Source organism: Glycine soja, chromosome 20 (assembly GCF_004193775.1).
Source record: "Glycine soja cultivar W05 chromosome 20, ASM419377v2, whole genome shotgun sequence".
NCBI classification, from domain to species: domain Eukaryota; kingdom Viridiplantae; phylum Streptophyta; class Magnoliopsida; order Fabales; family Fabaceae; genus Glycine; species Glycine soja.
The window spans coordinates 535,450-558,064 of record NC_041021.1 but is presented as its reverse complement, the minus strand read 5'-3'; the positions used below and the strand labels follow the sequence as shown (position 1 = coordinate 558,064).

The 22,615-nt window shown below is 33.5% G+C and overlaps 2 protein-coding genes across 2 annotated transcripts; one reads left to right on the top strand and one right to left on the bottom strand.

Moving 5' to 3' along the window:
• Positions 1–5,346: 5,346 nt before the first annotated feature.
• Positions 5,347–9,899, bottom strand: LOC114402492 (peptidyl-prolyl cis-trans isomerase CYP21-4-like). The gene is made up of 8 exons (XM_028365089.1): positions 9,760–9,899; positions 8,934–9,090; positions 8,315–8,354; positions 8,010–8,060; positions 7,762–7,847; positions 6,694–6,819; positions 6,421–6,571; positions 5,347–5,960 (listed from the first exon to the last, which is right to left on the bottom strand). Exons 2-8 carry the CDS (start codon positions 9,083–9,085, stop codon positions 5,874–5,876), a joined length of 693 nt encoding a protein of 230 aa, XP_028220890.1. The 5' UTR covers positions 9,086–9,090; positions 9,760–9,899; the 3' UTR covers positions 5,347–5,873.
• A 1,836-nt stretch (positions 9,900–11,735) lies between these two features.
• LOC114402488 (histone-lysine N-methyltransferase family member SUVH9-like) lies at positions 11,736–20,854 on the top strand. Its single transcript, XM_028365086.1, has 2 exons — positions 11,736–14,314; positions 20,265–20,854. Exon 1 carries the CDS (start codon positions 12,098–12,100, stop codon positions 14,246–14,248), a length of 2,151 nt encoding a protein of 716 aa, XP_028220887.1. The 5' UTR covers positions 11,736–12,097; the 3' UTR covers positions 14,249–14,314; positions 20,265–20,854.
• The last annotated feature ends 1,761 nt before the right edge of the window (positions 20,855–22,615 follow it).

The window sequence follows — 22,615 nt, the reverse complement described above, 5'->3', positions numbered from 1 at the left end:
TAGCCACCGCCACTCCTCCTCCTCCCCCGCAAGCCGTGACTGCAAGTTCGGTGACCCTGTTCGGCGACCTTACTCCCCAGCGAGTCGTGCCTCCTTGCACCCCGCCTCCTCCCTTTCAAGTCGTGCATCCCTGCGTCACGCCTCCATGGCTGCATCGGTGCCACCTTGAGTTGACCTTAAGTCCTCAACCTCGTAGGCCTACATGACCGCACCACCCTACGTCTTCTTCTCTCTTCATTCATTGGTATGGTCACCCTCTTCACCACCCTTTGTCTATATTTTTAAATTAAAAAATAATAATTCTAAATGTAGGATACTAAATTACTAATTATTAGAACTTGTGCTTCAGGTGTTAGGAAGAACCTTGCTAGCAACAGTGTTTCTAAGCCACCTTTTATCAATTTTTTTAGTGTGTTCACACTTTTTTAAAAAAAATAAAAGAATAATTTAGGCTCGCTGACCGGTTTATTTATCTGCTAGCTTTGCAGGCTGGATACGAACTTTAAAAAATGTCTATTTATTTCGCAAACCAGATTTATATGGCCCATATAAAACACGGGCTTCGTGGGTCTGGCCTTAAATTAGTCGAATCGATTCGTATACTCACCCCTAGGTATTGGTGTATGGATCAATGAACGTAATGTTAGACAAGTTTCAAGATGTGTTTTCATGTATTTGATGGGCTCTCTTCTCTCTCCTTTGAGAGGATATTGAACATAGAATTAATTTCATGAGGGGTTTCTATACCTAATAGAGCACCTTGTAGAGTCAATCAAGAAGAAATTAGAGAGATTCTAAGTTATATTAGAGGTTTGATGTCAAGTCGAGGAACTCATGAGAAAAAATTTGAATTTATGTGTTGTTTTCTTGTGTTCTTCTATCGACGAAATCAAGGCATTCTTTAGTTAGAAATCATAAACTAATTCCTTAAAACATTGAGATCAATTTAAGGAATTAACATTTTTTAATAAATGTTTTTTATATACATGGATATGAAAATTAAACCTCTAATTACATATTTGAGGGAATAAGATTATTTTATCAATCATACCACATCATGTTAATGTTGTAGTAATTATAATGCCCAAGAAAATGATTTATGGCGGATGTGTTTTTTTGTAGAGTCTTGTGCAAAATAACTATTAAGTATATCATTATCTCATATTGAGATTAGATGGCATACTATTTGAGTATCAGGTTTTATTAAGTGTTCTAAAATTATTCTTAAGAATAATTATCATCAAATTAACCTGGGAAGAGGGAGATGAATGAAAAATAACATTTAAAATAAGCTTGAATTGTATGAATTGTTAGTTATATTTTTTGGTTACTAATGCTTCTAATACATTCATGAGCTCTATGAATAATGTTTTTTTACTCACTTATCATAATGTTTATGATCATCTACTTGGATGAGTTTCTTGTTTACAGTAGAACCTTAAATAACCATGTTATACATTTGCTTAAGGTGCCAAAAACTCCCAGGGACAATATAAACTTATGTTAATCTTCATAAGTGTTTATTTAATATAGGTTTTGTATTTGCATGAGGGTAGACATGTAATCTTTTTCCTAACTTGCTCCTTGTTCAAGGTCTTCTTCCTTCACTATTTGATACTCGATGATTCGAAGGACGGGTACCTGCAAAAAGTACTCCATGATCAAGTCATTTCTCGGATAAGAGCAATAAATGAGTATTTAATATATGTGAATAGTGTCTTACATTAATATTCTAAGTTATTTATACAAATCTAAACGTACCTTGGACATATGGGGCCTTATACATCATTACCATATTAGATAATGCTCTTATAATTATCATTAAGGGCTTTACTTATAACCTTAACAGTCTTTATTAAAGATAATCATGCTTTGTGGATATTCCTAGGCATCTGGGGGTACTCGACTATACCAAGCACTCAAGTATATTCAAAGAAAGGCATCTTTATGTAGTATAAGGGGTACTTGGCTAGATCGAGTACCTAAGTACTTTCAAAGAACAAATTTCTTGGTTTACCACGAGATACATGTACTTGGGTACTCAATCACACCGAGAACCTAAGTACTCTTAACAGAACAAGCTCTCTATCAGTGTAGCCAAATATCTAAGTTATTTTTTGTAGATGTCTATTTTGAAGCATCAAGAACTTGGGAGTAAGCGGCTAACCTTGTCAAGCCCTTGAGTACTTTTCAAAGAGAGTTCGTGCTTCAATATTTTAAAGGTCTTAGTGGTATATTTAGGTTTTTGGTTAGGCTGGGTACCCTACCCTATAGGTTTTGTTGTAGGTGTCCAAGGAATTGTATGAATAAAGAAGGGGTGAAAGTTATTATAAATTAACAAGTCCAAAAATTACTAATGAAATAAGAAGTTTTCATGGATTAGCAAGATTCTATAGAATGAAATACAAGAAAAAAAAACTTTTAAACCAGAAAGAGAAATTAAAATACACCATTTTTGTGTTTGCTTGATTTTATAAAGTTTTTGTGTAAGAGTTTCATGTTGTTTTGATGCAAGGCATAAATTCTTATATCAAAACAACACCAATTTCAATTCTAATTCCAATTCCAAAGGTTGAGTTTATGCAAGTGTTGCATGTTAAAGTGAAAGTCACCATTGAGAGAAAGAATGAAAAATGTCAGGCAAGTTAACAAGGCCAAGGGCAAATTGTATTTGAACCATAGGATTGGATTTTGGACTTTTGGTACACTTGCAGAAAATATAGACTTATATAATAACAAAAAACTAAGTCACAATCCGAGTCTTTAATAAGCATGATTACCACTCTAGGATGAGTTTGAATGGAGATATAAAATTGAGTGATTGGTTAAGACGGGAGAAAAAAAAAAGTCTCATATTCAATCTCTTATGCTGACAAAAAATTAACATTTATCGATAAAAAATTATAAATTTAAATTTTCTATCATCATTAAAGATGAGTTAGGTTTATGGAGGAATTTATGAGAGGTTGTGGTAAAATATTTAAAGCCAATTCCATTCCTATTGAATTTTATTGTATAGGAGGAAACTCACTTGTTTTTTTATAAATAATAATTATTTAGTTATATATTTTTAAATCAATCATACATTAAGTTATTAATTTCTAAAAATATATTATCGTTGTTGATAAGATATCCGGAAAAATAGACAATTCGGTTAAAAATATATATATTAAGATAAAATGATACATTTATTTAGAATAAGGTAAACGGAACACATATATTGTCGATGCAGATTAATTTGTTTTTAAATAATTTTTATTTTAACGTTTGTCTTTGTAATAAAATAAACTATGCTTAAATTAATCTAGTTATGTGATCGTAAATAATGGACATGTTTAAATTTATTTATAAAAACACTTTCTTTTTAAATAAAATAAAGTTTTTTTTGAATAGTTGGAAAATTAAATTACTTCAATAATCCATTATGGGAAAATCAATTCAAATAAAAATATATCAATGTCTAAATGGATAGATAAAAAAACTAACTATATAAATAAAAATTCAGATCTAAAAATCTTTTTTTTTTCTAAATAAAAAGCTTATTCAATTTTTTTTCTTATTAAGTGAATGTACTTGGTCTGAATTTAAAATTGAAATCCTTTAATTTGGGCGGGTCAGTACTCATTGTTTTTGTTTTATTCTCACAAAAATTGTGATTCCTCATGACGATGCTGCTTTTTCTCTTCTTCCACTTGCTAAATGCCACTAGCTAGTAGCATTCAAAATGAATCCTATTAGTGCTCTCTCATGAAATTCCTTCACTATCCATTGCACTTGGTTCGGGGTCACAATTAATGCATTTAGCCTAAAATGTAAAGCTTCACTAAAAGATGATAATTCTCAAGATCCATTCTGATATTGATCTTTGCAAACAAAAAAAACACGCGCATATATATTTATTGAAATATTCTCAAGGTCAAGCTCAATGTTAGTTGATTTTGTTGTTTTGTTTCTCCCAAAAAATAATGTGATTCCTCTTGGCAATGTTGTTCTTTCTCTTCTTCCACTTTACATGCAGCATTCCTATAGCATTCAAAGCATCAATGACAAATCCTACAAGTGTTTTCTCGTGGAACTCCTCCACTTCCCATTGCACTTGGTTCGGGTTCACCTATTACTGGTAATAGCACACCAATGCATTTAGCCTAAACTCATTTTCTCTCTTCGGTTTTGTCACTACTGATAACCTCTTAAAATATCACTGAAGGTAGATATTTAAATTCTATTTGTCATCTACCTTGTTACAAGTAGATTAAATAATTTTATTTTGCTTTAAATAATTTTATACGAATTATTAACCATTCATGTTATCGTTAATAACAACTTTTAAAATAACATAATTATTCATGTTATCGTTGCTTTAGATAATCTTAATTATTAAAAGTTTTTGTAAAAAAAATTTCAAAGGTAGATAATATTTCAATAATTATGAGGACATAATTTTTTTTTTTGTTTTGCCATGGTATCAAAAATCTCAAAACCTATGTTAACAAGTTTAGTTTTATCTCATGCTCATTGTAGCCCTATCCAACTCACAATATTGTCTCTTTTTTGTAAAATATGTGTGATTTTAAAATGTCAACCGTTAAAACAGTTACTTAACAACAATAATTAAAACAAAATATTGAATTTTACATGAACTAAAAAGAAATTGAAGGATCAAAATCAAAATAACTCTATTTTTTAAAAAATCAAAATCATATATATATATATATACATATACATATATATACATATATATATATATATATATATATATATCTTCAAAAGCTTATTGAGAAATAAGTTAAAACTATATATCGTGTTATTTTTATAAGTTCTCCCAAACACTCGTAAGAGTACTTGAAATTTACCAAATTTTTTAGGTCACGAGCCTCCTACCAGGGGAATGTCCATCTATAATATATTAACAGACACTTTTTCAGACTTATGCAAGGTATTTGCTTTGTCATCATTTGCCAACTGCACACTCAATCTTAGCCATATGGCCTAGAAGGCACGTCATGCTAGCAGCACAAGTTTGCAATTCATTTTATAGTTCTCATTTCTCAATCTAAGAATATATTTTTTTTTATTGACAAATATTAGTCATTAATTTTTATTAGGAGGGTGATTCAAACTCATGACCTCTTCTTTTTTTATTTTTCCCTTTATCACTAGGTCAACCTTATATCTCTGATCTTACCAGAATATTGAGTGTTTAATTTAACTTGATTAACCAATTTGTTAGAACATAAATAAAGATGAAGATGAATGGCAGTTAAGAGAAAAAAAATGATACTGATTGACTAAAGGTGATACCGTGATAGAGACCACCTACAAAAGGTTCCATCAGTGCTATGATTATTTTACTTTTAAATATAGCCACTTATCACTAATATAACCAAATGAAAATATGAATTGAGCATCATTACAAAATAGATTACAAAGCCAATATTTCTGGTTAGGCCCAAAAAGACTAAAAAAGTCATCAACTGAAACACTATGAAACAGCATAGGTAGACAAATAAAAGCCTTTTTTTTCTGTGATCTCAATGTGCCCCCTTTGAGGTTACCAATGAAGAGTAATGCCAAAATAAAATAGAAGAGTTGATATCACCAAACTGGCAAGTTGCAATACAGACCTTCCTACATACATCTTGCCACATCAAAAGAAGACCAAACAATATGACAGAAAGGAGATTTCATAATCCCTGAATGAGAAACTGAAACATGTAGCTAAAACTGCATCAAAGCTCAAACGTTTCATTGACAAACCTAAGGTGAAATCCTTGAGGTTCATCATCTGTGTAGAAAGGATTTTACCAAATAGGCTAAAAGGCTATCAGCAAAGTATGAAAAGTATTTAGGCCATTGATTCGGGCAGAGAGCCTTCACACTATCTGTTTAAGAGCCACATCAAGTATCCCAATAGTAAGTTTTGGTTGGTAATGTTCATCTGTATCCACTTCTTCAATTTCCTGGCAGAGGGATTGTGAAACTGTCAATATTAACTGTAATCATGAAACCTAGTGTTGTCAGAAATAATAACAAAAATCATATATAAATTAAATTATATTCACATAACTTGTTGTTTTTCATTCCAATCCAGAGTTACTGTCTTCAACCAATTCATCCAGATGTCAAGATTAATATGGTATCTAACTTCTAAGAACATTATTGCTTATATTACTTTAGTTTCAAATAGTATTTATAAATACATGAAAAGTGATAAATCGACTAATAACTAAACAGAAAATCCAGCCTTATATATTACGTTTAAAAATTATTAAAAATGATATGCACTAAACGTGAAAAGATGTGCAAAATACCTTATATAATAGGAGTTGGAAAGGACATAATTAACAATAATAGAAAAAGGAAAAAAAACTCAACATACAATATAAGACATGGTAGTGGGAATAAAGCAAATTCAGCCACCTGAACAATATCCTGTCCCTTGATGACTCGGCCAAACACAATAAGCTTTTCATTTAAATCTGGTATTGGTGCAGTTGTGATGAAAAGATCAAATCCTTTGTTAAAGTATTTTCCCTTCGATGTTCCGAGCATGAATGCTTCGTGTCTCATACTAGTTAATCATCACAGTATTTAGTAATTAGAAAAAAAATTATGCAACTCACAGGTAGATTATCAATGGTCCAAGGATATCATAAACATCAAATTGCAGAAAACAAAAGAACAAAAAAAAACCTTGCGTATTTCTTTCCTAACAGGTTCCAATCTTCAGTAGCTCCAGGCCCTTTGTTATGACCTGCCTGAATTATATAGTGTTTAATTACTTGGTGAAAAAGCATCCCCTTGAAGTGCCCTTTTTGACTGGAAAACAAAAAATTAGTTTAGGTTGGAAGCATGAGCAGAATATGTTCATAGGAGTTTCATACAACACACCACTTTGAAATAAACAAACTACTAACACAAACTGATGCCAATAAAAGTTAAGAGTATTTGGCTTTATTCTCTTCAGCCAATAGAGAACATATTCATTTCAGGCTGCAGGTGTTATGTTATATCCAGCAATATAGCAATGCTCAAGGTAATAGCATTCAACTCAGTTTTCAAACCTGTTACATGGCTTTGCAGTACTTGCCATATACTCACTGATAAGAAAGTCTACTTGGCTACTTGTGCAAACTGTGAGTGGACAAATATTTGACAAAGCATCACTCAGCCTCGTAGAAAGGACCTTAAGAATAAACTCGTAAAAGCCAGAGACTATGCTTATAGGTCTATAATTCTTTATCTTGAAAGATCTATCCTTTTTAGATACTCAAGTGGCGAAAGAGGAATTCATTTTTGCCCCAACAGTTCTGGAAAAAAGCAACAGTAAAACCATTGGATCCTGGAGCTTTTTCCTTATCCATACTCCAGATAGCTCTCTGGACTTCCTACTCTTCAAAGGCCTTTGCTAACCATTAAGTATGGACCCTTCCACTGCTCCATTCTAGAAGCTTGTCACACAAGAGGAGAAGCATAACCAAACTGTGATCGTCAAATCCAACCACGTCTATGATCTAACTAACAAACCATCTACCTCCTCCAATTTGGTCTTTTGAAGCTTAACTATATTTGGAATACTCTAATTACCAAAAAAATTATCAAATTCTCTACCTTTTCCTTTTATGTTCCCCAACTCAAATCACCAAAAACAAAAACAAAAATGAACAAATGACAGGGAAAAATGAGTTTGTGACAAGCAAATCTTAAAGCAATTTAATTTGTGGAAGTATAGACAGCATAAAGGAAAAACCAAGTACTCACCATAAATCTATGAATTCATCAACAACTTCAGGAGCACTTTCCTTGTAAAGTTCTACTATAATAGAACCTTTAGAGGTAATTACAACCTATGATAAGGAAGAAATGAGTACAGCCATTTTGTAAATTAAAGTTTTATATGTTAATTTTAATTGATGAGCATGTAGAGCAATATAGAAAAAACAATCTAACATCATTACAAAGTGTGCAAGGTAAAGAAATTACGGCACCATTGTGAATGAACAACTTACAGCATATCCAGGTAGATCAGATTTTTTGGATTCCACAGATGTATTTTCATCCTGCAGAAAAAGTAGTTTCTATATATCATTAGATTAATCAAGGATCAAAATAATGATTATAATAATTCTATTCACGAACTTCGGGGGGGGTCACTTTCCAGCAGCCTTATGTCAATGGAAAAAGAAAAGCACATACATAATATACATGTTCGAATTATAAAATCAAAGAAACAGTTGGCAAGATACCAGATAACAAGTGTAAAAAATGGATAAAGAGTTATGAAAACCCTTTATAATGTAGTTTAAGTCCGCACCTCAGAGACTGATATATAGCTCTCTGGTTGAAGTCTTGTCCTGAATGCAGCAAATAATACAATGAATTATTAGATAACAGAAGATGCTCCTTTTTAAAGTTAATTTTATGTGAGAAAATGGGACATATACTGTTTAAAGTTAATCTTCTTTTCTTACTACAATTACCTTCTCTGCAACCATATTACAAATGATTGTTCCATTTAAATTCATCTTTTTAGAAGTTTAAATCACTCAACAAAAGCAAGAGAAAAATGGAAAAGCTTTTGCACATCTTGACAAACAAATATTTCCTTCTTCCCAATACAGGACATAAAGCCATAAACTGAAGGGTCATCAGGAAGCATAAGGTTCAATTCAATCACTACACATTACACAATATGTGGAGAATTCAACCAAGAGAACCAATAACAAATGGCCAATAGTAAAATAAACCCTGAAGTAACAATAATCCTGAATAAGCACAGATTATTCTCACACAAGATAGAGCTAAATTTCAACAAGCATAATTCGCATCATTTCTTTTGTTGTTTTTCATTCAGGAAACGAAAAAATTACTGTGAATCGTTTGTTACACTATAAATATTCCTTCCCCACCAGAACCAAAAATCTTTCACCAACCTGTTGGACCAATGTCTGTATGTAACAAACAGGATAAACACAAGCATGACAAGAATCAATGCATAGAATGTAACAATGGTGGCACTTATGCGAGAAGGCCCCTTCTTCCTTTTGCTTTGCTGTAGCAGAGCCTGAGGTTTGATCCTCCCCATTTAGCCTAATTATCAGTTTCAATTCCAGTCAACAAACCAAAACCAAGCTTTCCGAGTGAAAAACCAGTCAACCAAAAGAAAATTAATAACAATACCAAAGAAACCACTCAATTTTTTCAATATCAGAATCAACCAATTCTTATTATTAACTTGTAAACATTTGAGTTTAATTAATGCATAAAAAAATTTACATTGTCAACTAATCAGACGTCAAGGCATGACTTTTAAGATAATTATTATAAAAGTCACTAAATTTACAATGCATGGTAAGTTGTGATTGAACAATAGTGTGAAAACCCGTGCTTAAGCTATTTACAGTATTCAACATTTAAAAGTAGACCACCAAATTCCATGACTTAAAAGTTTGAAATTTCCAACATGGTTAAAATCAAAAAGCTCCATAATTCCCAGGTAAGAAGAATTCCTCCCCCAATTCCCATAGCAAGAAACTTTCTCTCAAAATCAAATTTAAAATCCAACTAAGACATAGACAGTAAGATTTTGGGTACAAAATAAAAGGTGTTCAACAGTCTTAAACCAAGAGGAAATAAACAATACACATTATTTATCAGAAATCAAATGTGGATCGTCATAAATAACCCTTCTCCTACTACTTCTATAGTTTGAAGCAAAGAAAGAAAGAAACAAACATGAAAATGTAAAGATAGAAGGACCTGAATGAATGAAGTTGCGCAGATGACAGAAAAGAGTGAGAGAGAGAGATAGAGAGAATGAAACGAAGAGGGTGTTGGATTTGTAAGGAGAGGAAATTGAAGGATGAGGGAAGCACGTCAAGGAAGAGACATGAACCGAGTTTGAAAGATAAATGTGCTCTTCTTGATGAAACTGAAAACACTAAGCTACCGTTTTTGCTGTGTCGTTTTAACTTTCTGTTTTTTTCTGTTTTTTTCTCTCTCTGTATATGTAAACTATGAAGTATGACTAGGAATTTGTTTTGTTTTGGCTCAAATATCCTCACATAGTTTCTAAATAATGATAGTTTACTATTTTATTGTCTAGCGTTTTTAATGTACGGAATAATTCTCTTGTTTAATTGTAGGCTTTAATATGTTTTTTTATTCATATAAATATTAAAAAAATTGGTTTTACCCTTTAAAATAGCTGTTAGTTTTGATGGTTGCAAATTTTAGAGGTTTTGAAAATAATTTATATTATTAATTATGATGCTACATGGCGTTAAGTGACTGATGAAATAATATGCATAATTAGTTAATTCACATCACATCATATATATATATATATATATTTAAATGTATATACATATATTTATATATAAATATATATTATGAAAACTAAAATTAACAAAAAGAATTAAAGAACTAAAATAAAAATTTATTATATTTAAATGAATTAAAAATATATTTAACTTTTATTATCTATTTTACATATAAAAAAGATTTCTTCTTCATACTATAATTGATGTCACTGTTATCATTTTATATACTTTTTCTTTCATATCATTTATATTTTATTTTTACTTCATAACAAGACACATTTCTTTCATATCATTTATATTTTATTTTTACTTCATAACAAGACACATTATTAAGTTATTATGTTATCATTTTTTGGGTCTATCTTTTTCTCTTTTTCCTATTTCTTTTATTTCTATCCTAATTTCCCAAAAATAAGGTGTCCTATTATCCCTACTCTACATAAAAATATACATTAGGTAAGAAAGATCAATAATATGACATCTTGCACTTGCATAGTCATTTCTATTCCATATGTTGTCTTTATGCCAATTACCTTAGATACATTTACTAATAACAACATTACAACAATACATAAGAGTAATGTTAAATAATAAAAGAATATCTGGTACAATTTGCATAAAACACAAAAAATACAAGTATAATTTACTCTAAATAAAGTAAAAGTCATGATTTTTGTTTACTATAACAATGAAAAAAGTAATATTCATCTAGAAGAAAATATTAAAAAATGAAATTACATATTAATTACAATAAAAATTTAAAATACAATTAAATATCTCATCTTCTAAAAAAGAAAGCACATTGAAAAAATCAAAACCACTAAAATAAAATAATAGTTATAACCTTCCACCTACTTCTTTTTCTCTATTATTTTCACACTATTATTTTTCATATTGTCTTTGTCTTTCACATTATTTATTACATATATTACTTATTTTTTTTTCTGTTTGTATTTTTCTCTCTTATTTTTCATGTGACTAGCCTCATTTATATATTTTTTCTTTCATATCATTCACATTTTATTTTCACTTCTCAATAAGACACATCACTTACTTATTTACTTATTACATCATCATTTCCTCTCTCAACCCTTTTCTTTTTTATTTATTTCTATTATTCTTACCTTAATTAACTAATTCATAATTATAATCTTTCACCTACTTTCTTTTATATATTATTTTCACCTATTATCTTTTCATGTGTCTCTTTCTCTTTCATATTATTTATTATAGGTATTACTTTTTTTCCTAGTCTACCTCTCCAATTTCCTATGTATATCCTCATTTATATACTTTTTCTTTCATACCATTCACATTTCATTTTCATATCTTAATAAGACACATTGCTTAATTATTATATAATCACTTTTTCTCTCTACGTTTTTCTTTTTAACTTTTCTCTCTTATTCCTACCCTAATTGACTAATTCACCAGGTGTCCATTCATCACCACTCCACATAAACCTATACACTAGGTAAGCAAGATCAAGAATCACATCTTGCATTTGCTTCTTGCACAACAATTTCCACCTTTTTTTATAAAAGAAACTTCAATGTTCAAATGTCTGAAACTATTAGTTCATAAATTTCAAACCCCACCCAATCCGGAAACCAAAAATTTCCCAATTGTCCATTTCCCCTCCAATGCATCTTCTTCCCTCCAAATCACCATTTCCAAAGCTCCTTCTCCTTATTCTTCTTCGCCTTCTTCTTCCAATCTGAACCCTACCCAACACCATCGCCAACAAGAACACCACCTTCTTCTATAACACTACCATGAATTCTCTCTTTTCGCCGGAAAACCTTCCTCCACCACCGGGAATCCCAATCCCCGCCACAATTGCCGCCGCCAGCACCACCACCCCAAACCCAATTCTAATCCCAAAGCTGGAACCTTTCGATGAATGGCTCAACACCCACACACCCCAACAACAGCAACAATCTCAGGACCCCAATTCTTCAAATGGGTCCCTCGACCTCGACCTTAAGCTCTTCGGCGACGAAACCCCCGAAGATTTCTCCGGCGACCCTAACTTGCTCTCCGACTTCAACCGTCTCTCTCAGCTTTTCAGAACCGCTTTCTCCAACAACAACGCCGTTCCCGACCCCATCACCCAAGGGATCCAGCAGCTCGGAAACGACGCCGTTTCCAACCCCTTTGCCAAACCCCCCCAAAACGAAACCACCGTGGTTCCACCGCCGAGCTTCCAAAACGGCACCGTTTCGGACCCCGGGATGCTGCTGCAGCAGCAGCAGCAGTATCCGAACGGCGCCGTTTCAGACCCAGATTCGCGGGCAATTGTGCCGGTCCCGGAGGACGGGCGGTCCTCCTCGGTGGCGGTCACCACGCCGCGGCAGCCGCGGCGCTGCAAAGAGCTGGTCCGCCTGATGGATGTCGGCGGGCCGGAGCAGCGTCACTTCCGGGACGTGGTCCGGCGGACGAGGATGCTTTACGACTCCCTTCGCGTCCTGGCGACGGTGGAGGACGAGGGCCGGGTGGATGCCCGGCGGGGGCGCAGCGATTTGCGTGCCTCGGCGGTGATGAGGAACTGTGGCCTGTGGCTGAACCGTGACAAGAGAATTGTTGGTGCAATTCCCGGTGTCTGCATTGGTGATGTGTTCCTTTATAGGATGGAGTTGTGTGTTGTTGGCCTTCATGGTCAGCCTCAGGCTGGGATTGATTATCTCCCTGCCAGCATGAGTTCCAATGGTGAACCAATTGCCACTAGTGTCATTGTTTCTGGTGGTTATGAGGATGATGTTGATGAGGGTGATGTTATCATTTACTCTGGCCACGGTGGCCAGGACAAGCATTCTAGGCAGGTTTTCCACCAGAAGCTTGAGGGGGGAAATCTTGCAATGGAGAGGAGTATGCACTATGGGATTGAGGTCAGGGTTATTCGTGGGGTGCGGTATGAGGGTGCTGCCTCTGCTACCGGGAGGTTGTATGTGTATGATGGGTTGTATAGGATTCATGAGTGCTGGTTTGATGTGGGGAAGTCGGGTTTCGGGGTTTATAAGTATAAGCTGTGTAGGATTGATGGGCAGGCTAAGATGGGGACTGTGGTGATGAAGGAGGCGCTTATGCTTAGGAAGGATCCCTTGAGTTTCAAACCCATGTGTTGTTTGTCTCTTGATGTTTCGAATAGGAAGGAAAATGTGGCCATTCGGCTTTTTAACGACATTGATCGTAACTATGACCCTCTGCAGTATGAGTATCTTGTGAAGACAAATTTTCCGCAGTTTGTCTTTCATCAGAGTGGGAGGGGGACGGGTTGTGAGTGTGTGGATGGGTGTGTTGAGGGGTGCTTTTGTGCTATGAAGAATGGAGGGGATTTTCCTTATAATCAGAGTGGGATTCTCTTGAGAGGGAAGCCTTTGGTTTTTGAGTGTGGCCCGTTTTGTCATTGTCCTCCTCATTGTCGAAACCGTGTCACGCAGAAGGGGTTGAAAAATAGGTTGGAAGTGTTTAGATCTAGGGAAACTGGTTGGGGAGTTAGGTCCTTGGACCTTATTCAAGCTGGTGCTTTTATATGTGAGTACACGGGGGTTGTTCTCACTAGGGATCAAGCACAGCTTTTGACAATGAATGGTGATTCGTTGATATATCCGAATCGGTTTACTGATAGGTGGGCAGAATGGGGGGACTTATCTATGATTGACTCCAATTATGTGCGTCCATCGTATCCGTCAATACCTCCTTTGGATTTTGCTATGGATGTGTCAAGAATGAGGAATGTTGCTTGCTATATGAGTCATAGTTCGACTCCCAATGTGTTGGTTCAGTTTGTTCTCTATGATCACAATAATTTGATGTTCCCTCACCTTATGCTATTTGCGATGGAGAGCATCCCTCCGATGAGAGAGCTCAGCCTTGATTATGGGGTAGCTGATGAGTGGACAGGAAAGCTCTCTATAGGTAACTGAACAATTTTGGGAGTTTCATACACTTTATAATATACTGAAGCTGAGTTTTGGGCATTGTTTGCAGAGGTAAAGCCAAGTTCTTTCATCGACTTACTCGTTTTCAGAATTTTCATCATTGTTTTTCCATTTCATTTTATGTCATATCTCAATCTTTGTGTGGTCTCCATTATAAGCTCTGTTAACCATATGAGGTTGTAGGCATATTATTCATTATGAACTGCTCCATTTTGTGGTCTTCCTAGCATCCTGGTGTACTTCAGATGACAGGAAGTTTAATATTTATTGTGACTTTGAAGATTGAGATAATATGTTGTAATATCTTATCATTGTAGTTTGGTTTGCAAACCGATCAGTATTGAGCTTGCTCTGAATATGAGATTTTTCTGCTTCTGGCAGTCGAAATCTGTTTTCCTGTATTTGGGTTTATATGTGTGTTTGCATTCCATCTATTTATTATTGGCGCTATTTTATTGAACACATGATCTTAAAACTTTCCTTTCCTTTCCTAAGAAATCCACTTTATTTACAATGACATCATATTATGTATTAGTATTATGAATTATTCAATTATAATTTGTAAGACTGTAACCATTAATTCTTTGATATAAAATATCCCTGAGCAATAGTCTTTCAAAATTATTTGTGGAATATTAGAAGACTTTGTTCATAGCTTCATATTGGGAATTCAGGTGTGACCGTAGAAGTTCCCTATTTAAAAGTAATGGGTTTGCGCAGTTAGCACAAGGTGTTAAGTTCTAACCTTTTTGCTGCCATTATTTTTTTTTTTTGGAAGGCAAACATAGATATATATTATTAATAATATCAAATCAGTACCAGAAGTACTGATGAATTACACATAAAGACAAGACACTAAGAGTGTCGCCTCCCAAACAAAGCAAGCCCCCCAAAAATCCACTACAAAGGATAAAATACCCATCCCAATACAGATATACAATAACCCAGCCCAATTCAACTAAAATAAGCCACAAGATTAGAAGACCATTGGTTGAAAGAAATGCTGAAGTGTTTGTCTCTGGTTTTTAACCATGTCCAGTTGAGGAATAAAGCATCCTCCATCACTTTAGATGGTTGAAAGTGATTACCCTCAAAAACCAACTGATTTCTATGCTTCCATATAGAAAAAGTAATGGGCTAAGGGAGGAATATGTCAGTTAAATGACCCATAGACCTAATTAAGTTTTTGGGCCGGGAAGTGGTGTAAAGCCTATAAGTGTGGTTCTTGCTTAAGCCCATGAAAAGAGATATTCTCAATGTTTTGGGCTTCCCTTCTCCTTACAGTTCACTTGTTATTGTATTCTTTCAGTGTGGGTTTGATAGAGACTTGGACCGGATGATGTAAATTGTAAACAGTTTAGATGGGCTGGATGATGTAAGGCACCTTTCAGGGGAGGGGCTAAGCAGTGATGGAATGTTTTTTGTCATGTGGATTTGCTGACATGGACAAGTTAGTTAAGCTAGCCAGCCAGTGTTATAGGGGAGAGTAGGGGACTAGGTGAGAATCATGTTGAGCAGTATTGTCACGGTGTGGCCGAGCATGTTCTCTGAAATGCCTTGGATCTGGTAGGAGAAACTGTAATTTCTATGGTTATATTTTAATTCAATAATAGTATCAGATTCAACCATAGTTACCAGGTTCACAATACTCTCTGGAACGTGGTATGGGTACCTGTACATGGTATGCAACCATACAAAGTATTGGTACACGGGGTATATAGAGTTGGTATGCTTATTAAAATAAAGCCCTTTTAAAAATATGTTAATTTATTTTTACAATTTTAAATTTCTATCATCCACTTAAATTTTAAAGCGAGAAGTGTTGAATAACTATAAAAAGTAAATGAATAAGTCTTTATTTTATGTTACTCTTCTTCTTTGTACATTCGAGTTGTGTTTGGTAGAGAGGAAAGAGATAGAGGGAGTGGAAATAGGCAGGTGGGAAAAGAAGGGAAATAAATAAGAAATAGAGTAGAAATATTGGTTGTTTGGTTTAAGAAAAATAGAGTGGAACGAACATTGATGCTGTTTAGTTTGAAAGAAAGAAAAGGAAAGAAATTAGATAATCAAGAAATATACCATTTTAGTGATTTTACCTTCACATATGTAGTCATTATTTTTGACTTGTAGGCCCCATGCTCTCCATATAATCGATTATATGGCTCCTATCACACAAAATAGAGGAACATGTTGCAACTAATTGATTATGCTTGCATATAATTGGTTATGTTTAGACACAATCAATTATGTGCAAGCATAATTGATTAGCTGCACTTAAAAATCCATTTTGGGTTACTTTTGGTAAAGTGAAAAAAAAACCAAGACCTCTGTAGTATTTCATCGTTCATGAGAGTGGAAATAAAAAGTGTGGGTCCACACTTTTTTTGAAAATCTCTATTTCTTGGGTACCAAACAAGGGAACTTCCGTACTTCAACTTCATTTCCTTGCCGTTCCTCGCATTCTTACATCTTTCACCACTACCAAACACAAGATTTTTTATTAATTGATTGTTTTGTCTAATATGATTCTGATTCCACCGGTTATAGAGCATATAAATGGAATTTGCCATTATAGGTTACCTCTTGATCTCGTATTGAAAATTGATAATAGGTGACATCATAGTCAATTCACCTCCAAATTTCCATATTTTCATGGTGGTAATTGCATTGTTGTTGAGATTGTGTAATCGCACAATCTTAAGCATTAAAAGCCCCCTTTCGTGCTAACTCGTGCTGTGGATCATGGTTGAGCGGGACCAGTCTTCCACACCCAATAGTGTAGTTGGTGGTCCCCTGTGAGCAGGAAGAAACAGAAAAGCAGAGTGGTCGTCCACTACTCTTGAGGCACTCGTTGCGAAGCACCTGTCTGTTGCAGATGTTGTGCAGTCATTTGGGGTGCAAATTGCAGCGTTTTGTGGGCTTCATAGTAGCTCCTCCATTTCTTCTGTTGCCAGACATAGCACTGCAACCTGCACTGTTGATGGACAGCCTCTGTCACCTCCCTCTTGCTGCTTCCAACCTCCCAGTACACCTCCATTTGTGTTCTCGCCATATGCAATAGGGAATTAAGGTTGCACTTGCTTTTTCAGAACAGCGGCAGCACTTAGTAGAAAAGCTGACGGGTCCTAGGGTTTTAGGGAAATTGCGTCCAAACATTTCTCTCTGTTTTCCTTTTTCTGGTTTGATTTGTTGGGCCTCAACTTGAGTTCAATTCAGCTTCTCCCTCTTCTTTTTTTTTTTTTTTTTTACATAAAACATAACATATACTATAATAAACTGAAGAATAACTGTAATAAAAAAATATTAGTATTAAAAATATAGTAAACTATTTAAAGCATAACATATAACATATATATAATATAATAACTAAGTAATAATAAACTAAAAAAAGCATATAATGTGATATAATAAATTAAAGAATGATAGTAATAAAAAATATGTATTATATATAAGTATTTTAGGCAGGGGACTGTAGGGTCTTATGATCTGAGTTACAGGTTTTCATCCCCTTCTTGTTCCTCTTGATTTTAACAACCTTAGATAATTGAGACTTGGTTACAAATGGTAGTGCTTCTGCTGTAACTAAATGTCAATGTTAATATATATTTCTTTTTACCCGAATTAATTCCTCATGAAGATAAAAGAGGCTACTAATTGCTCTTTGTTATTGAATTTTTCCTTCTCTACTTGAAGTTGAACTGAAGCTTATTTGCTCTAGTATTCTGTATCTAATTATTGTGTGTATTCATTAAGTGCATTTCCTATTCTGTGAAATAAGGTGTATGCTTTTTAATTGTTCCAGTAAAATTATTTCCAAAATTAATGATTTATTTTTTTTCAGTTGTTCATAGATTGTCTTCTAGATTTATATAGGTTCAATATATTTTGGTTTCAAAATCATATCTCTGGTTCCAGTTTCCTAGTTTTCTCCAAGAAGGTTGCTAGGTTGTTGCAAAACTTGGCTAATTTAAATGTTTATAGTGTATAGTAACTGAATAAGTTCTTCATTTTGGTCTTCTATTAATTTTAGCATTTACCTCTACTGATGGGATGAAGAACTGGATAATTACTTTCATATTTTTGTAATTACTTATAGACTTTTTATTGCTGTACCATGAATCTTTGCTTCAATATAAGGTGAACATGTCATTTTGTAACACAACAGCTGAAAGATGGTCATTAGGCTCAAGTAATTTATGTTGCCAAAATGTGCTTTATTTTTTTCCATCCTGCCTGACTTCCCATTGGGTTTCACTACATACTTTCTTTTCATGTGGGCTTTTGCAGCGTCTTTTAGGTTTGTTCCTAACTTCCTATCAAACTAGATTGGTGCTTCAAATATAGTTGTGGATCTGTAAATGGTCAAATAGAAATTTATTATTATTTGTCATGTTCTGATAATTTTCTTTATGTTTACAATTTGCATTGAAAGCTGGTTGATTGAAAATATTTCTAGTCTGTGTTTGGGGGGATGCTTACTTTGGGATTGGCAAATGGATGCCTCTGAACATTCAATTTTAGCAATTGAGTCTCTTGGAATTTTGCAAAATATATCATTAGCACTTCTATCTAATTTCTTGGTCAATTCATATTTTGAAATTTAACATTTTATTTATTTATTTGAAATTCATATTTGACTTGCTGTAAAGAAGATTGGACTGTAGACCGCATAGTCACAGAAGCTATGATAAATGTCATTAACTAATTATTCTAGAAACATAAATTGTTGGGTGAAGGCTCATGCATGGTTGTAAGTAAAACAAACTGCTTGTAACTTGAAATGTTTTCAATAAGCAAGCTTTCCATTCCGTGTTAAAATATTCATGCTTAATGTTATGAACTATTTTATTTTTAATTATTAGGCATTTAAGTCCTTTTCCTTTTTATGATTTATATTCAATTGGGCCATATTTGAACCTGCTTCTATATTGTCTGTGGGCATAAAATTTGGTATAAATTAGTCATTTCTTTGAGTACAAATTAGTTACTGCATCTTTTTTTTTTTTTAAATTATGTTAAAGTAGGTTAGTTGACAAAATTAATGTTCCAGGGGTCTGATTGCAATCCCCCTAAAGTTAAAGGAGCTCGTGTGCTTTACATTTATATGGTCCTCACAATCCATTATTCCACCCCCATTCTTCACACTGTCACGTTTATATGGTCCTCACATAGTCCATGATTCTCTTGTTCATTGTCCTACATTTTCTTTACTCTTTTAGCTGTATTCCCAAGTTTGTAACTTTGTATGGATCAGGTTATCTCAAAATTTAATTTAGTACATTAACTGCACAGAAGTTTTTTACATTGCCATCAAGTCATATATTGTTATGAATGATAAAATTGTTGACTTTTGTAATAATTGCTTTGAAAGTCATTTCTAGGGTGATTTTTAATTGGTTAGCAGTGTAACAAAACTTTACACTGACAGTGCATGGAAAATCTCTTTATCTTTAAAGAAAAGACTCAAATGAGTGTGGTCAATGATATCTGCAGAAATAACTGTTCTGAGATAAAATCATAACATAAATATTGATGGTGTGAGATATTTTATCATCATAGATTTAAAACAGATCCTATTGTATTCTTTTGTTCATTTTGCTTCAATAAGGCTTTTTATCATAGACCAAACAATAACATACTGGTTCGATATATTTTATCGAAGAACTCAACAGACACCACCATTCTTTACCTTTTTTTATTTATTGTGCTTTGAAAGTTTTACATGTGTTTTTACCATACCTGTTGGCCCCATCTGAGCAGTTGAGTTTAGGTGCAAATGGTAACTCCCTTTACTACGTTTGAAAACTTTTATATACTTTCTTGAAACTCTAGTGTGACTTGAATCATATTTGTCTTTCATCATCAGCATTGTAATTATTTTGGGTTAGTCCGGGATTTTACATTTCCCTATTTTGATTTTTCAATTTACTATCCCATATAGTTTTGCTATTGCAATTAATCATATCCGGGCATGCCAATTTGAGTTGATATTCATTTGCAGAGATAGTCAAGTTGATGCAGCACAACTTTCACAAGTTTTCAACCCCGCCAATTTACAAGGAACAGTAGTAGAATTGCTTGCTATTTACGGTGTCAGGATATCAAAATTCAAATATAAAGAAATGTCTATTACGTTATTCTATCTAACTGTTGGTGGCTAGTACACGGTGTGCCTTTGTGTTGAGAAAGATCAGGAATTGAAGTTGCCAAGTCTGCTTAATCTTGAAGACTTCTGTAGTTTTCTCACTTGTTGATGTCATTTGTTTTTTCTGTAATTGATGTCTTCCTCATCTCGGCGAAGCATTTTCACACACATTTTTGTAAGCACTAATAGTGCAAGCTGTATTAACTCTTTCTTCTTTTGGAGTACTTTGTATATAGTATAAGTTCAAAACTTGTATAGGTTTTGTATTAGTGACTGGTATCGGATGCAGCATTTTAATTAGTTTAGAACTGGGTAAATTGGGCATCTGGTTATTAAGATAATAGGATATAGCCATTGTTGCTAATGATCTTGTATGAGGAAAGTCAATTATGATGAAATGGACAATTTGGTTATGAATTTCACCCAATAAGGTTGTAGAACATCTATGATAAGACATTGTTTGCACGTTGCATGTAGATATGGTTTATATGCATATGATTCGCAGTACCTTTTTAGTGACACGATGAGAATATATCATGAGTGTATGGGCTACGTACCTTTAAGGGTAATGAGGTAAAAAAATGTAAAAGTCTCTCATCATAGTCAAACTTGAATTAAAAGTTAGATTAAACTTTGAAATATTGAGTGTTTAAACAATTATCATATTCCAACTCTGCCATCTCCGTTCTTTCATGGGAACTGTTCAACCTATATTGCATGGATACGGGTGAGATATGGGATTTCAGTGTTCAACTATCTCATCTTACCCTTTGAGTTTCCTTTGTTATCTGATTCCAACTTGTCTATAACTTTTACTCATGATTCTTTTACCATGCAAAACAACATGCCTTCAAAGAAGATTGGAAAGGGTGATATCTAGCCGGGATTGTATCTTTTTTGTTAGTAAGAATCGAAGATAACTATTAAGACGTTTATAACAATTTATACCTTTTTATTCAGACTTATATCTTACAACAAATAAAGGCAATATGCCTTAATGTGTTTGGCTTTTTTTTTGCAGATTTTTTTTTTTCTGAATATGTTCAGCTTAGAAGAGGTTATTATAGAAGTTATTTATGGCAAATGGCACATGCATTTTTTAAAAATGAAAAACAGAAAAAGATTAAAAAATGATAATAAAAGGAAAGGAAAGATATAAATTAATAGAGAAAGTTGTTGTTTTGCAATTAATGTCCCTGTGGAGCAGCTATTAAAGTCTATGCCATAGGGAAACACATTTGCCTTAGCAGGTGTGTTAAGATTGTTGTTGTTTCCAGCATCTACGGTGGAATCACCAAAAACGTACAAAGCTAGCACAAGGCTCTTTCTTGAATACGACGTCGCATTGGCCAAGAATGATTCTTGGTGGGTTAGGATGATGGATATTATAATAACCCTCAAAATTTTGAAGCTTGCCATTATAACTTCTCTTATGCAGCAATTAATTAAAGATGGTGAACGTTTTTAATAATGGTGTTTTGGATGGTTAATTAAACTTAACATGGCTATTTTAACAGAAAAGGTACAGCTCAAATTTGTGTAATTATTATGATCTAGCAACAAGTGCTTCACTGTCCAACTCCTGTTTTTCTATGTCATAAGCAGGATTTTGTTATTGCTTCCAATAAATTAAGAGATGTCCCAACAGGAAAGAGTAAACTCTGGCAGCTCTCAAGTTTCAAGTAACAAATGATACTCTGGACAAAAGCCAAACGTGCAAGAGTGTTCATAAATTCTAATATGTACAAAATAGAAATTTATCCCCTTAATTTTCTCAAGATGCATATAACTCATTGTTTCTCTCTCTAAGGTGGATATCTCGCTTTAGAAGTTCTTTTTAGAACCAGTATTGACTTTAGAGAGAAAATAATTGATACATAGGAGTATAGTACGAATATACACGAATCAAACATGCATTAATATAATTGATTATTTGTGAATTAAAAAGAAAGAAAATAGGGTTAATTGATACGTAAGAGTATAATACGAATATATACGAATCAAACATGTATTAATATTATTGATTATTTGTGAATTAAAAAGAGAAAATAGGGTTAGATTATGTTCAACAATTCATTTTAGTTAGTTTTTAATTTTTTTACTGAAAATTTTGTTTAACTGTTCAATAAATAAGTTCTTTTAAGTAGTTTTTAGTGTTTTTTGAACGCTATTTTCATTGAACGCTTATTATTTAATCAACTAATTTA